This window comes from Scleropages formosus, chromosome 10 (assembly GCF_900964775.1).
Source record: "Scleropages formosus chromosome 10, fSclFor1.1, whole genome shotgun sequence".
Classification (NCBI taxonomy): Eukaryota; Metazoa; Chordata; class Actinopteri; order Osteoglossiformes; family Osteoglossidae; genus Scleropages; species Scleropages formosus.
Window position 1 is genome coordinate 11,251,525 of NC_041815.1, and position 15,681 is coordinate 11,267,205.

A 15,681-nucleotide genomic window follows, 5' to 3' on the forward strand; every position below is an offset into this window, starting at 1 on the left:
TAAGCAGACACTTTTCTCCAAAGCAACATACATCTCATAGAAAATACAATGTGTGGATTACATTAGCAGAAGAAGTGACATAGATGAAGATGTGTGATTCTGAAGTGCAGTTATTTTCTTTGTTTCCATCATATCAACCAATGTTCATCACACGAGTAGCTGCATTAAACTTCATCCAAATATTCATGATTCAAAATCACCTTCCTAGTAATATACATACATTTTTAGAACCGCTTGTCCCATACGGTGTCGTGGGGAACCGGAGCCTAACCCATAAACTCAGGGAATAAGGCTGGAGAGGGAGGGGACACACCCAGGAGAGGACACCAGTCTGTCGCAAGGCACCCCAAGGAGGACTTGAACCCCAGACCCACGGGAGAGCAGGATGTGGTCCAACCCACTGCGCCACCACACCCCCTCCTAATAATGTATGTTTTTACTGAAATATATATAAACATTTATGTTCAGTTACCAGAATAGCTGTGTAAAGGTTTATCTGGGCATGATCTTAAAAGTATAGCGCATGAACATTTACACTATACATGAACTTAAGAGATCATGGGTGAAGTGAGTCTGAAAGAGGTGAATTTTCAGACCCTTTTTAAATGTGGAGTTTCAGCAGTTCTGAATGAGAGGGGGAGATCATTCCACCACAATGGAGCCAGAACTGAGAATGGCAGCCCTGTTTCCAAACGTCCCTTCACAGTATGTTTGATGTCTAGAGTCCAAGTCCTGACTTTGTCACCCCTCTGTGCTCTTGTCCTGTGGCCCAGCTCTGTCTCAGTCACATTTCTGTGTGCTTATTTAGTCTCCCTTACAAGAGCTTGCCTGCTCTGTCTCCACCATAAATGTCTACATGAACAATGGGACATGTGCCACATTCCTGGTTGTGTCTAAAGCATCAGCTTGCATTTCACCTGCTCCACCTTGTTATGATAGCCCAAGTAATACGTATGTTGCCATCTGTTACGACCAAGAGCATCACCAAGCAGAAGTGTGTGACAACTAATTGTTGTAAACCATCCTCTTTCTAAGCAAAGCCATCCCTTCAACCAGACCAGTTGTACAAAGTGAACTTATAAATTAATCGCACACACACACACACACACACACACACACACATTGTCTAAAACCACTTGTCCCAAGTAGGGTCATGACAAACTGGAGCCTAACCCAGTAACACAGGGCACAAGGCTGGAGGGGGAGGATACACACCCAGGATGGGAACCAAAGCCAGAGCAAGTCACCCCAACCAGGACTTAAACCCCAGAACTGCCAGAGAGCAGGCACAGGCCAAACTTGCTGTGCCGCTGCGCCACCGCGCCCCCCACATTTGTTAAAACAAAACATGTTAATTTCTTTGTACTTGGTGTCATTGGGGGGCACCATAACATACATATATGTAAAAAGCAGTAATTGTGACAGCCAGGTCTGTCTGTGTAGACAAATATAAAGTCAAAAATTAATATAGTATTTCTACATTTCATTCAGCTGAACCTACTATATGTCTCACCTCCTTTCTGAAATGTGTTTTAAATACACTGAAACAATACAATAACAGCAAAAAATGTATCCCATTTTCATATTCTTGGAAGAGGTGTCTGCCAAGGTGTCTTCCTGATATAAGCAGAGGGATTAGAGATTTAGGCCATGGGTTCCATTTCATTTTTGACTTGTAAGTCATAACTGTAACTTATGGATAATATGTATTCATTGAAACTTTGGTACTTAACTGGATAAGTTAGGTTTTCTACAAATAATATTATGATGTTTATGTAGAATAAATGTCAAATTAATGCTTAATGCAAAAATACAATCTACACTACAGCCAAGAGAATAAGTCTCTACAGCAATATAAAAGATGAACTTATTGTACTAAAAGACATAAGGACTTTGCCTAAAGTATAGTTCCCGCCCACCGTCAGGACACATCACATGGCAACTGAATCTCTGTATTCATGTTACAGTTGCCTGGTTACATTTTGTTTGTGGTTTTCAAAAATGATAAAAGCGCATATAGTGGCTGTAAAAATGTTATGATCATCTCAGCTCTCCACTTAATGATATATTCACAAAAACAGGGTACTTGCATATTTGCATTGTTTAAAATTCTTCATGTTCAAGTTTACAATATGACTTAATGATAGAAATATCTACTATAAAATTAACAATAAGAAAATTTTATGAAGCAAAGATTGCTAATATAGTGAAAAAATCTTATTCCAGAACATTTTAAACTCAGTGGTGTCAATTTTACTGTATTCCACAAATTATAATATGTGATCTATATTGAATTAATAAATTTTTCTGTTTCGATGGCAGTCAGCAAAATAGCAAAGCAGTAAGGAATGCTAATTTTGTCAACTATTTTGAAGATACAATAGAAGGTTGATAAGTAAGTGCATATTTTTTAAATCTCTTGCATTAACATATTTACAAGTTTTCTCACTCCAGATATCAGGCATCACAATGTCAGAAAACACGACAAAAAATACAACAGGCAGCATGAATGCAATATATTCGCAGAACTTTTTTATTACTTTAATGTTTGCAGTTCAGTTCTTGATGGGAATTTTTCTCTATGTGAACAGCCTTCTCATTTTCACCTTTTTTAAAAAGGAGATCTTTCGCACCAGTAATCGCTACATATTGTTTTCACACACTCTGATCTGTGACTCTATGTTTCTTGTTGTAACTAACATCTTCTTCACTCTGGATATGACTCAGACGCCTATACCTCCCTTTCTGTGCATCATCCTCTGTGGGATTGCGGTTAATCTGCACACTACCACACCACTGACACTGACTGCAATGAGTGTGGAACGTTATGTAGCCATCTGTATGCCACTCAGACATGCTGAACTCGCTACCTTGCAAAAAGCTGGACTCTGTATCCTGATCATTCATGCTATTAGCAGTATTCTGACGCTCACCGTCCTCTTCATGTTCTTAGCAACTGCCTCCCTCAACTTCTATGCCAAATATTTGATGTGTAATGCTGAATTATTAGCAGTTTACAAATGGCAAGGACATGTCAGGTCTATCTTCTATCTAGTGTACTTCATAGTTATGACCGTCACAATCGTTTTCACCTATATAAGTATTGTCCAGGTTGCCAAGAAAGCTTCTGCAGACAAGAAAGCTACATCAAAGGCCCGTAAAACAGTTCTTCTTCATGCTTTTCAGTTATTTCTGTCTTTAATTCAAATGCTGTGCCCTTTTCTTGAACAGGCAGTACTAGAAATTGATGTAAACTTATACATATCACTTAGAACTTTTGATTACATAGTATTTTTGCTTGCACCTAGATGTCTCAGCCCTCTCATATATGGTCTGAGGGATGAACATTTCTACTTGGTTTTGAAATACTATGCTCTTTGGGGTCTTAATAAGAAAATGTCTCCTGTCATTGTTGATTTGTAATGCATCATGAATATTATTAAATAAATTATATAGTATCTAATATAATCAAGGGGGGGGGGTGTGGTGGCACAGTGGGTTGGACCGGGTCCTGCTCTCCAGTGGGTCTGGGGTTCAAGTCCCGCTTGGGGTGCCTTGCGACAAACTGGCGTCCTATCCTGGGTGTGTCCCCTCCCTCTCCGGCCCCACGCCCTGCGCTGCCGGGCTAGGCTCCAGCTCCCCGCGACCCCATATGGGACAAGCGGTTCAGAAAATGTGTGTGTGTAATATAATCATATATATCATATAATATCATGATTTAATTTCATTTGGAATTTTTGCGTATTTCTGAAAGAATACATACAATTTTTTGCATTTAAATTGCAACTGTAATTAGAATTATTTTTCAGTGCCAAATCTTTTGGCAAAAGACACCAAAATTATCTACCTCTTTTCACATCAATTAACATCTCAAAGAATGTGCATTGAGAAGTATATCATGTATAGAATACGTTTGCAAAAGCTGGTGTATAGGAGCAATACATGAAATAAGTTTTGCTTCTGCAAAGATTGACTTTGGCTTTTAACTTCTTTCAAGAGCTTCTTGATATTTGGAATATACATGATGTAAGTTTTTGTTTTCTTTTCGTGTTTAGTTTGTAAAACCTCTTTTGTCAGATGTCTTTTAGAGAACAGCAAGTGCAAGAAAAAATTCATATCACTGTAAAACACATTTTAGAAAATCTGCATCCTAGTAAAAAGTGTGATTCATTTGAAATTGCCATCATAATTATTCACCGCTTATCATGCACTACTCATTGTCAGAAAGCTTTTATAATTATAGTATTCATTGTACTAACATTCCCATATTTACTTTCTTTAGCTTTCAAGAAATACCATATGATTTTTGCTTTAAAGTCAAGGCTGCACTAATATTAATTTCAACAGCTCTGTTGGTGTAATGTTTCTGTGTCTGTGGAAGGACCTTGTGTGCAGGGGCTTGATACACAGACTACAGAGAACCATCACAAATGCCCATATCATCGTGTGTTAATTATGCTAGACATCATTATTGTTAGTTCATTTTTAAATTATTTATTTTGCAGTTTCTGGCAATGTATGTGTTTGTGTGTGTGTGTGTGTGTGTGCATTGTTTAATTACTTGGATTGATAATTCAAGAACAGGTTCTTGTCCTATGCTGTAGGGAGACTGCGCATCAGTATGTATCTTATCAACTAATTGCTGAGTGCCTCAATAGCTATCAACATGGGAACTTAAAATGCAATTCCATAATAAATGTGATAAAACTATTTAGGTCCCCTGACATTCTGACTAAAGATATGTTAACATTCATAGTTAGTTACAACTGAATGACTGACACAAATTGTGTTTATGTTAGTATTTAATGTATGCATCTTGCTATAAACGTAGGTAAAACAATAATAATTTAGAGAACATCTTCTGTTAAACCAGTATATCAGTTAGGAACATGCAATGTTAAGTTTCTTGTCACTAGAGAGGATAAATCTTGAAAATACTTCTTTTTTTTTTTTTTTTTGGTCTCACGTTCCTTAGCCTTTAAAATGTTGTGTTCATCTATTCCCTTTAGCGTATATTCACTTACTCAGTTTTTCAATATACATTCCATCATCCTGTTATTCAAAAGTTGTGTAAGAATGTATTAATAAAAAATTACTAGTTGAAAAAATCAATTCAAATAATCAACGTTTTGGATAAGTTAATTAAAATCATCGTCAAAGGTAATAATAGCTAACTGTTTTGTAGATGTTGATTTTTTTAATTACTTCTCAGTAAATTCTTTTCTAAAAATCTTGTATATGAAGTTTTTTGGAGCAATCTCAACGGTGTTTTAAATGCACAGCCTTGCTAGGTGCTTTGATAAATTTATTCTTGGAATGTTAGAGGATACAAGCTTTCTTCAACGGACTTCACACAACTATTAAAAAACCTTTAACAAAAACTTTGATTTGCCTGATGCTAATTTCTTGTTGGTACATGATGGCACTAGGGGTAAGAGCCCCTTCACCCCTTCCCTCATAGCTCCTTAGCTGGTTAGTGGGAATGGGATTTGAGTCATGCTTAGCACAGAATATACACTGAATAAGGCACTGACAAGCCATTTTCATTCCCCCGCTTTCCTTGGAAACTACCCAAGTAGTCATTATGAGTCAAGTCAACGCAATGGCACTTCCATCTGTTTTTTCTGTTGTTAAATCCCATATAAACCCATATTGCTTTTTTGATTATGTTATGGTATTAGGCAGATATTTTTACATATTTGGCAAGTAAATGTATTTTAATGTTGTGGTTTACACCAGAAGTTCTCTGTGTAAATATGTGAATACTGAAATGTGAAAAATGTATGTTGGATTTGCAGAACAGTTCCAGGGCATTGTGGAATGTCTGGACCCACTTCTGGAAGTTATTGCAAAGTGCTACATGATCATACCTGCAATATATTGTAACTTTAGACCCTGAGTCCTTGTTCTTTGATATGGATATATCTGGAATGTCTCTGTATACAGGGGGCGCGGTGGCGCAGTGGCGCAGTGGGTTGGACCGGGTCCTGCTCTCCAGTGGGTCTGGGGTTCGAGTCCCGCTTGGGGTGCCTTGCGATGGACTGGCGTCCCGTCCAGGGTGTGTCCCCTCTCTCTCTGGCCTTACACCCTGTGTTGCCGGGTAGGCTCAGGTTCCCCGTGACCCCGTATGGGACAAGTGGTTCTGAAAATGTGTGTGTGTGTGTGTGTGTGTGTGTGTGTGTGTGTGTGTGTGTCTCTGTGTACTTAGAATGCAGAACAATTTATTGCCAGTATGTCGCTTTCTGGAACTGGTTATGGTTTGGTACCAAACATAAAACACGGACAAAAACAATACACAAAACAGTCAGAATGTCAGAATTGTCAGAACCGCTTGTCCCATACAGGGTCACGGGGAACCGGAGCCTACCCGGTAACACAGGGCGTAAGGCCGGAGGGGGAGGGAACACACCCAGGACGGGACGCCAGTCCCTCGCAAGGCACCCCAAGTGGGACCTGAACCCCAGACCCACCGGAGAGCAGGACTGTGGTCCAACCCACTGCGCCACCGCACCCCCTACAGTCAGAATGTCCAAGTCATAAATAAGATAACATTTCAATACAAGCAACAGTATCGCAAGGCACCCCAAGTGGGACCTGAACCCCAGACCCACCGGAGAGCAGGACTGTGGTCCAACCCACTGCGCCACCGCACCCCCTTACTACATTCTCTCCAGATCTATAATTCCCAGCTGGTAGTGAACAAATCTGTTACTGTTGTTAGCTGACAGCCAGTGATGTTTTCAGTGAAGCAGAGCACTTGCTGCAGCCTGATTTTGGTCAAGGAGGAGGAGGGGGAACCAGATTGTGATGGAAGTATTCAAAACACCAGGTTTTAGCTGTGTACAAGTTCATCAGTATTCCTTATAACATGTCGAGCTTTATGAGCTAGCATAGGAAGAATAGCCTCAGCTGGCCTTTCCTAAGGATGGGCAATACAGTTAGCTGGGTAAACTTACTGTAAAACAATTCCACAGCAATAGTGTTGAAGGTGGAGCTGAAATCCACAGACAAGATTCTGACACAGATGTTGAGAGTCTAGATTTACATCTACATTTATTCATTTAGCTTAGGTTTTCATTACCACTGACATCATATTGATTTGCTTGAAGTATTAAGCCTGTACTGTCTTCCTGTATGTTCCTGTAACCTATGTTGTGTATCAAATTTTAAAAAGTTCTCTAACATTATATAAAATATAATGTTAATATAAAATTATTAGTTGAATCAAATATTAGTTGAATCATGTTCTAGACAAGTTAACTGAAATCATCTTCAAAGGTATGTGTCGAAATTGGTTTTCGTTTACGTTCATTCATTTAGCAAACCCTTTTATCCAAAGAATACAGCTCGGCATTCCACCATCAGATGGAAAGAAATACAGCCACATTTGCAAGTCTCAAAGTACTTTCAGTTTATCTGATGTCACCATTTGTACTTCGGCAGCTCAGACACAGTCATCAAAAAGGCCCATTAACATCTCCACTTCCTCAGGCATCTGAAGAAAGTCAGTATGTCCACCACAGTCCTCACTACTTTCTGCAGGTGTGCTGTGGAGTCTGCCCTCACAGGGTGTATTACATCCTGGTATGGCAGCTACTCCATACAGGACTATGGGTGAACCATTACAGCATGTCTTCAGTGTGTTGGAGGAAACAGGAACAGCCAGAGGAAACCCACACAGACAGAGCAGAGATTGAACCCATGTCCTCTCACACCACCCAGGCACTGAGACAGCAGTGCTACTTGTTGTGTCACCATGGTTGGTTGGCCAGCAACTGCTTGTTAGTTTGGAACCTGAAGTCCCACAGGACTTCAGCTCTGCTGTTTTCAACCACCTTTCACCACCTTGGGGAATTCCAGTCCATATTCTGCACACATATTCCTGTACACTGTCATAGCTGTTTGGTTATGCTTCTCAGCGTTCACTGCCCTAGCTTACATCTTACATGCTGTTACTATGTGCTGGACTGTTTCAGGGGCAGCATTGCACAGCCTGCACCTTGGATCCTATTTGTTATGGTAGACCCCAGCCTCTATAGATCTGGTATTTAGAGTTTCTTCTTGCCCTGCCATGATCAGAGCCTCTGTGCTGCCCTTCAATCCAGCCTTTTCCAGCCACTGGTAGGATTTCTTGATGTCAGCCACTCCCTCTATCCATCAACAATCAATTACATTTATTCACTTAGCAGCCACTTTTCTCCAAAGCAACTTACAGTGGATACTATGTAGTGTTACTAGCCCACACACCTTATTCACCAAGGTGACTTAGACTGCTAGATACACTACTTACAATGGATCACTCATCCATACATCAGTGAAACACACACACTGTCTGTGTCACTCACACTATGGGGGAACCCAAACAGCATGTCTTCAGACTGTAGGAGGAAACCAGAGCACCTGGAGGAAACACACTGAGACACAGGGAGAACATACAAACTCCACACAAACTGAGCAGGGAATCAAACCCACATTCTTGCACCACCCAGGCACTGTGAGGCAGCAGCACTACTCACTGCGCCACCATGTAGCCCAATTAGAATGTCATTCCACTCAGACTAGTGGTGTAAGCAGATCTTACAATGGGGAGTGCAGCAAAGTCATTTGGCCCTGGCTTCACCTCAGAGTGAGGCCTCACTTCAGTTAAGGGTACATTATAGTATCAGTATAAAAATACTTGTCAAACCAAAGTGAATAATCTTCAGGGCTTGGCTATGAGGCAACAGCAGTACCCACTGCACTACTGTACTGTCCACTGTCATTTTAAATAGTGTTAAGTATAATCTTTATAATTGCAGGGGTGCGGTGGTGCAGTGGGTTTGAGCAGGGCCTGCTTTCTGGTGGGTATGGGGTTCATGTCCCACTTGGGGTGCCTTGTGACAGACTGGCATCCCGTCCTGGGTGTGTCCCCTCCCCTCTCCAGTCTTGCACCTGGTGTTGCTGGGTTAGGCTCCTGTTTGCCGTGACCTCCAATTGGGACAAGCAGCTTCAGACTGTGTGTGTGTGTCTTTACAATTGCCACTGCTGGAGAATACTTAAGACTACCATTACAGATCACTTGGCAGCAATCATCTGGTCTGTTTCCCAGGGGCACAGTGGTGTGGTGGGTCTGGCCAGGGCCTGCTCTGTGGTGGGTCTGGGGTTCGGGTCCTGCTTAGAGTGCCTTGCGACAGACTGGCATCCCATCTGGGGTATGTCACAGTTTTGGTAAGCTCACAAGCTAACCCTAGCCAAAATGAGTAAAAAACAAACGTTTCTGGAGAGCTTCTTTGTCGGTATATGCACGGACGGAGTGGCTGCTGTGACTGGAAGGCTTTCTGGTTTCACTTCTCTGGTCAAAGAGGTCACTTCTGAATGTGAGTCTATGCACTGTGTCATCCATAGAGAAATGCTGGCTAGCCGAAAAATGTCACCTGAACTTAAGAACATTTTGCAGGATGTGATTAAAATTACCAACCACATTAAAGTACATGTTCTTAAAGCACGTCTGTTCATGCAGCTCTGTGAGGAGATGGACGCAGAGCACACACGTCTTCTCTTATACACAGAAGAGAGATGGCTTTCTAAAGGTAGATCACTGGCCAGAGTTTTTGAGTTACGAGAGCCACTGCAGAGATTTATTTTAGAAAAACAGTCACCACTGGCAGCACATTTCAGTGACACAGAATGTGTCGCAAAACATGCTAACTTGTGTGACATATTCAACCTGCTCAACGAACTCAATCTGTCACTTCAGGGGAGAACAACAACTGTGTTCAAGTCAGCAGATAAAGTGGCTGCATTCAAAGCCAAACTGGAATTAAGGGGGCGACGAGTGAACATTGGGATTTTTGACATGTTTCAACCATTAGCAGAGATTTTCAAAGAGACTAAGCCAGGGCTTTCTTTCTCCCAACTGGTGCATGATCACCTGTCTCAGCTTTCAAAAGAGTTTGAGCATTACTTCCCAACCTCAAAAGACCCCTGAACTGGGAAGGAATGGATCCATGACCCATTTGTGAATAAGCCAGGTGAATCAACTTTGTCTATGCTAGAAGAGGATCAACTGCTTGAGATTGCAAATGACGGTGGCCTTAAAAGTATCAACTTTGAGACAACTTCATATCTCCATACGTTCTGGATTAAAGTCAAGACGGAATATCCTGAGATTTCCACAAAAGCACTGAAAAGCCTGCTTCCATTTCCAACATCCTATCTTTGTGAAGCAAAGTTTTCTGCAGTGACAGCAACCAAAACGAGATTATGGAGTAGACTGGACATAAGCAACACACTTCGGGTGTCACTGTCTCCCATCGCCCCCAGATGGGACCGTCTAGTTCAGCGGTGTCAAACTCAAGGCCTGCGGGCCAAATCCGGCCCGCCCTCTCATTTTATGTGGCCCGTGAGAGCTTACAAATTATTTTATTGTTATTATAAATTTTATTTTCGGGACCTGAAAATGCATCTCAATTTTATTGCCTGCACGATGAAGGCATCTAGCCAGTAGATGGCAGTGTCTGGATATCTGTTTTTTTCCTGCAGCGGCGTTCTAGTGGAGTGATAGGATTAGTAAAAAAAAATACGAATAGACCCATCATGTCGAAGAAAATAAAAGTTGATGCAGATGTATAAGTAACGATTTTTTCTTAATTCCATGAATTAAGTTAATTTAGAATATCACAGAGAAATCTGAGCGTGTGTTCACATATAGCACAAGCATGTGTTTTTGTTACCTCATTTATTTTTAAATAAACTGTACAATAGTTGTACACTTGAATACACTTTGTCATTATTTGTCCTGGGCTTCTACTTTCAAAGCTAGGTATTAATTGAGTCATTACCAAAATCAGTAGTAATTGAATGTAGAGGTAATTATGTAATGTAATAAAAGAGTAGATACATTCATATAGTCTTACAGTTACAACCAGCCCTTTGAGAGCAACCATAATGCTGATGTGGCCCGGGATGAAATTGAGTTTGACACCCCTGGTCTAGTTGCAGGAAAACAAGCTCAGGGCTCCCACTGATTCTGCATTATGGTGAGTTGTATAATTATCATTATTTATTACAATGTAATAATAATAGAAATAAAGTGCACAATAAATGTAATGCACCCATTGTCACCTTCCACCATAACTTAAAATCTTTCTTACCTTTCTGCCTTGCTTCTGCCACACTGTCCGCTCTCCCTTCTGCTGCACAATTCTCAGACAAATCAATAGACAATGCTACAGACATTTTCCTCTCTGCCCTATCTTCCTCTCTTGACTCTCTCTGTCCCCTCACTTCCAGCATACCCCAGTTCCACCCTATGGCTGACTGATACATTATGTACAAAAGCACCAAACTCTGGGCTGCAGAACGACAATGGTGAAAATCAAAGACTTGCATTGACCTGGATGTCTGCAAAGAACTCTTAGCTACTTTTCACTCAGCTGTCTCCTCAGTTAAAACAACCTTCTTCCAAAAGAAAACACAGTCTGCAACTAAAAAAAAAAAAGCACAGTGACTCTTTGCCACCTTCTCATCCCTACTGTGTCCTCCGCCACCTCCTCCTTCTTCTCTCACTGTTGATGACTTTGCTTTGTTTTTCAGAGCAGCCTGTGATCAACTATCTGAATTCCTCACCTGGAATCATCTCCTTGATGGATACCAGTCAAGATTCAAAGTTGGTCACTCAACGGAGACAGCGCTCCTGGCAGTGTCTGATGCTCTCCAGTCAGCAAGAGCAGCCTCCCTCTCCTCGGTCCTCATCCTCCTTGATCTGTCTGTAGCTTTCAACACTGTCAATCACCAGATTCTACTCTCCTCCCTTGGTTAGCTTGGAATCAAAGGAAGATGAGTTAAATCCTACCTATCAGACAGATCCTGTCAAGTCGTCTGGCAGGGCTCTCACTCATCTCCTCTGTCTCTCTCAACTGGTGTACCGCAGGGCTCGGTACTGGATCCTCTGTTCTTCTCAATATACAGACCCTTGTCAAAGGAAAGTATCCTCCCCTTTGCTTTAGGTGAGTGAGTGTGATTGAAAGTGGCGGGGCTCGAGTGCGACATGGCTTTGGGTCCCTAGGAAAGGAGCACAAGATTGATCCGGGAGCGGTTGGTGAATGTAGAGCGGTGGACCCCTATCTCAGACAAGAGGTGCCTGAACTGGAGTGAACTCTAAAAGTGATAAGCAAACCAGACATGCTTTAGTGCATCAATGGTTCTGAGGGTGACTTTAATTACTTGAACATTCTTCTTTTAGTTTCTGTATAAATCTAACAAAATAGTAGTCAATTCAATTATCAACCCCACTTTTTCATTTAACACAACTAATCTTTAACACTTTAACACTCAAATGCAACATTTTCATACGTTAATATTATGCTACACCTTTAATTATTTCATGTGTAATTATAGTTCACTTATATTTTCACAGCCATCAACTTCCTCTGTGTCAGCATTTGCTTAACTTAGGCAACACGTTTCTTATAACAGGTTTTGTCATCTTTCTTTAATGTGCAGTTGCACAACTGAATTAATATTTGGACAAGATGGTGGCATGGTATCACGCAGCGGCCACTTCGGGTCTTTAAATATGGTGCATGTTACATGTAGTCTACACCAGTCAGGAAACTCTTACCAGAGATGTGCATCGGAAGCACTGGTGCACATGCCTATCATTGCCAACTTCTGCTAAACATTGGAAAACAAAGCACAGGAGGATCAACTGATGGACTTCGGGAAGAGCTATACTACCTCAGGCTGCTACGCATACCAGGCCCTAGGACCGCTGGATTGCCTGATGTTGCGGGTCAGGATAGAGGGTGCCGGAAACGGTGTGCAAGGCTGTGGAAGTGCGGTAAGTGACCTGGCATTCATGCAACACTAAAGGCTAACCCTAGCTGCCTGGCTCTATCATTCATTTTCCTCTTCGCTCTCTCGACAATAAACTGGACTTCCTCAGACTACAGCTAACTACCCAGCACAAAGTCAGGGACTGCTGTGTTCTCATTTTTACGGAAACATGGCTTAACGACAGCCATCCGGATGCAGCCATTCAGCTTGCCAGGCTAACTGCACATCGCGCCAACAGGATAGCAGCACTGTCTGGTAAGACTCGTGACGGTGGTCTGTGTGTTTACACAAACAACGAATGTTGTGGGAATGCTGTTGTGGTTACTAGCTACTGTTCATCACTGGTGAAGTTCATGATCATGAAGTGCTGGCCATACTACCTGCCCAGAAAGTTCACCGCTGTGCTCAGTGTCACAGTGTACATTTCACCTGGCACTAACGCAAGGGAAACACTAAGCAAACTCTATGGGGCTATCAACAACTTACAGACAGCACATCCCAATGCGTTTTTCATTATTACCAGGGACTTTAACCACTTGAATCTGAAATCAGTGCTGTCAAAATTCCATCAGCATGTTGATCTCACAATCCGTGGTGCAAACACTTTAAACCTTTTTAACACAAACATTCTTGCTGTTTACAAGGCTGCACCCCACCCCTACCTTGGCTACTCGGACCACATTACTATTATGCTAATCCCAGCATGCAGACCATTCCTGAAACATGCCAAACTAGTCCTGAAACAGGTGAGAACCTGGTCTGAGGGAGCCATCTCAGCACTTCAGGACTGCTTTGAACACACACACTGGAATACGTTCAGAGAGGCTTCTAGATACCATCACACCACAGACTTGGAGGAATACACAGAATCAGTGACTGGCTACATCAGCAAGTGCATAGATGATGTGATTTCCTTCAAGACCATTACCACACGTGCGAACCAGAAACCTTGGATGACTGCTGAGGTGCGCTGACTGCCTTCAGGTCTCGTGACAAGGCAACCTACCACACAGCAAGGGCCAATCTGTCCCGGGCTATCAGAGAGGCAAAGCACAACTACGCAGAAAGAATCCACCATCGTTTTCTAAATTCCAAGGACACAAAGCTCATGTGACAAGGCATTCATGCCATCACAGACTACAAAGCTACATCACTTGTCTACGATGGTGACGCCTCACTCCCAGATGCGTTGAATGATTTCTACACACGGTTCGAAGCACAGGACAACATGTCAGCAGGTAAGACCACCCCACCTCCCACCGACCAGGTACTTTGTCTGTCTGCAGTAGGCGTCAGGAAAACTCTGTCCAGAGTTAACCCACGTAAGCTGCAGGTCCTGACAACATACCTGGCTGGGTACTCAGGGAATGTGCTGTTCAACTTGCAGATGTCTTCATGGACATTTTCAACATTCCTCTGAGCTAGGCAGTTGTCCCTGTGTGCTTCAAGATGCCCACCATAATTCCAGTGCCGAAGAAATCATCTGTGTCCTATCTGAATGACTACTGACCAGTTGCACTCACATCTATCATCATGAAGTGCTTTGAGTGGCTAGTCATGAAACACATAAAGAGCAGTCTTCCCACCACACTGAACTCATTCCAGCATGCCTGCCATCCCAACCATTCAACAGAAGATGCCATATCTGCTACCATCCACCTTTCTCTGACCCATCTGGACAAAAAGGACAATTACATTTGCATTTACATTTATTCATTTAGCAACGCACATCTCAGCAAAAGTACAATTTATGCATTACAGTAAGAGAAAGAGATATAGCAGCAGACATGTGACTCAAGTAAACCTAGTTTGTTACCTACCACTTGCTGCACTGAGGTTTGTCGCTTAAGTAGGTGCATAAAACACATGATAGACAAATCCTGATATCCTCCTACCATTTTTTTAAAATAATATTTAGATACACAAGCAAACAAATACAATGCCAGAGTAGTGGCTGATAAAAGGCTTTATCTAGTGATGCTTATGAAGTTACGGTGCATGAACATTTACACCGTTTACACCATACATGAGCTATGTAAGAATGCTGTTCATTGACTTCAGTTCAGCATTCAGCACAATCATCCCTCAGAAATTGATAACAAAGCTGAGCTGCTGGGTCTGACCACCTCCCTCTGCAACTGGATCCTGGATTTTTTGACTGGGAGACCCCAGTCCATCAGGATCAGAAACTCCACCTCTAGCACCACCACACTGAACACTGGTGCTCCCCAGGGCTGTGTGCTCAGTCCACTGCTGTTTACTCTACTGACTCATGACTGTGCTGCAAAGTACAGTTCAAATTATTCATCAAGTTTGCTGACAACACTACAGTTGTGGGTCTTTTCAGCAACAATGATGAGTCAACATACAGAGAGTAGGTGAACCAGCTTGCAGAATGGTGTAAGGACAACAATCTATCTCTTTATGTTGATAAGACTAAAGAGATGATTTTTGACTTCAGGACAACTCGAGTAGACCACTCACCATTGCGCATCAATGGAACAACTGTGGAGACAGTGAAAAGCTCCAAGTTTCTTGGTGTGCAAGACAGAGGACTTCTCTAGGACTCTCAACACCACCTTCCTTGCTAAGGACCAACAGCATCTTTACTTCTTACAGAGGTTGAAGAGAGCCAAACTCCCCCCCCCCCCCCCATACTCACCGCCTTCTACAGACGGACAATAGAGAGCGTCCTGACCAGCTGTCTTACCGTGTAGTGTGGGAACTGCACAGTCTCTGACCGAAAGACCCTACAGCGAGTTGTAAGAACAGCTGAAAAGATCATCGGAGTCCCTCTACTCACCATCGACTCCATACATAAACTGCTATTGTGGAGGACCCCTCTCACCGCGGGGTGGGGTTTTG

At 42.2% G+C, this 15,681-nt stretch overlaps 1 protein-coding gene across 1 annotated transcript; it reads left to right on the forward strand.

Moving 5' to 3' along the window:
- Positions 1 to 2,420: 2,420 nt before the first annotated feature.
- On the forward strand, positions 2,421 to 3,423 carry LOC108938303 (odorant receptor 131-2-like). The gene has a single exon (XM_018758779.2). The coding sequence runs from the start codon at positions 2,470 to 2,472 to the stop codon at positions 3,421 to 3,423; it is 954 nt and encodes a 317-aa protein (XP_018614295.2). The 5' UTR covers positions 2,421 to 2,469.
- The last annotated feature ends 12,258 nt before the right edge of the window (positions 3,424 to 15,681 follow it).

Coding starts and splice junctions, on each gene's coding strand:
- LOC108938303 (XM_018758779.2), top strand. CDS start 2,470: ATGTCAGAAAACACGACAAAAAATACAACAGGCAGCATGAATGCAATA.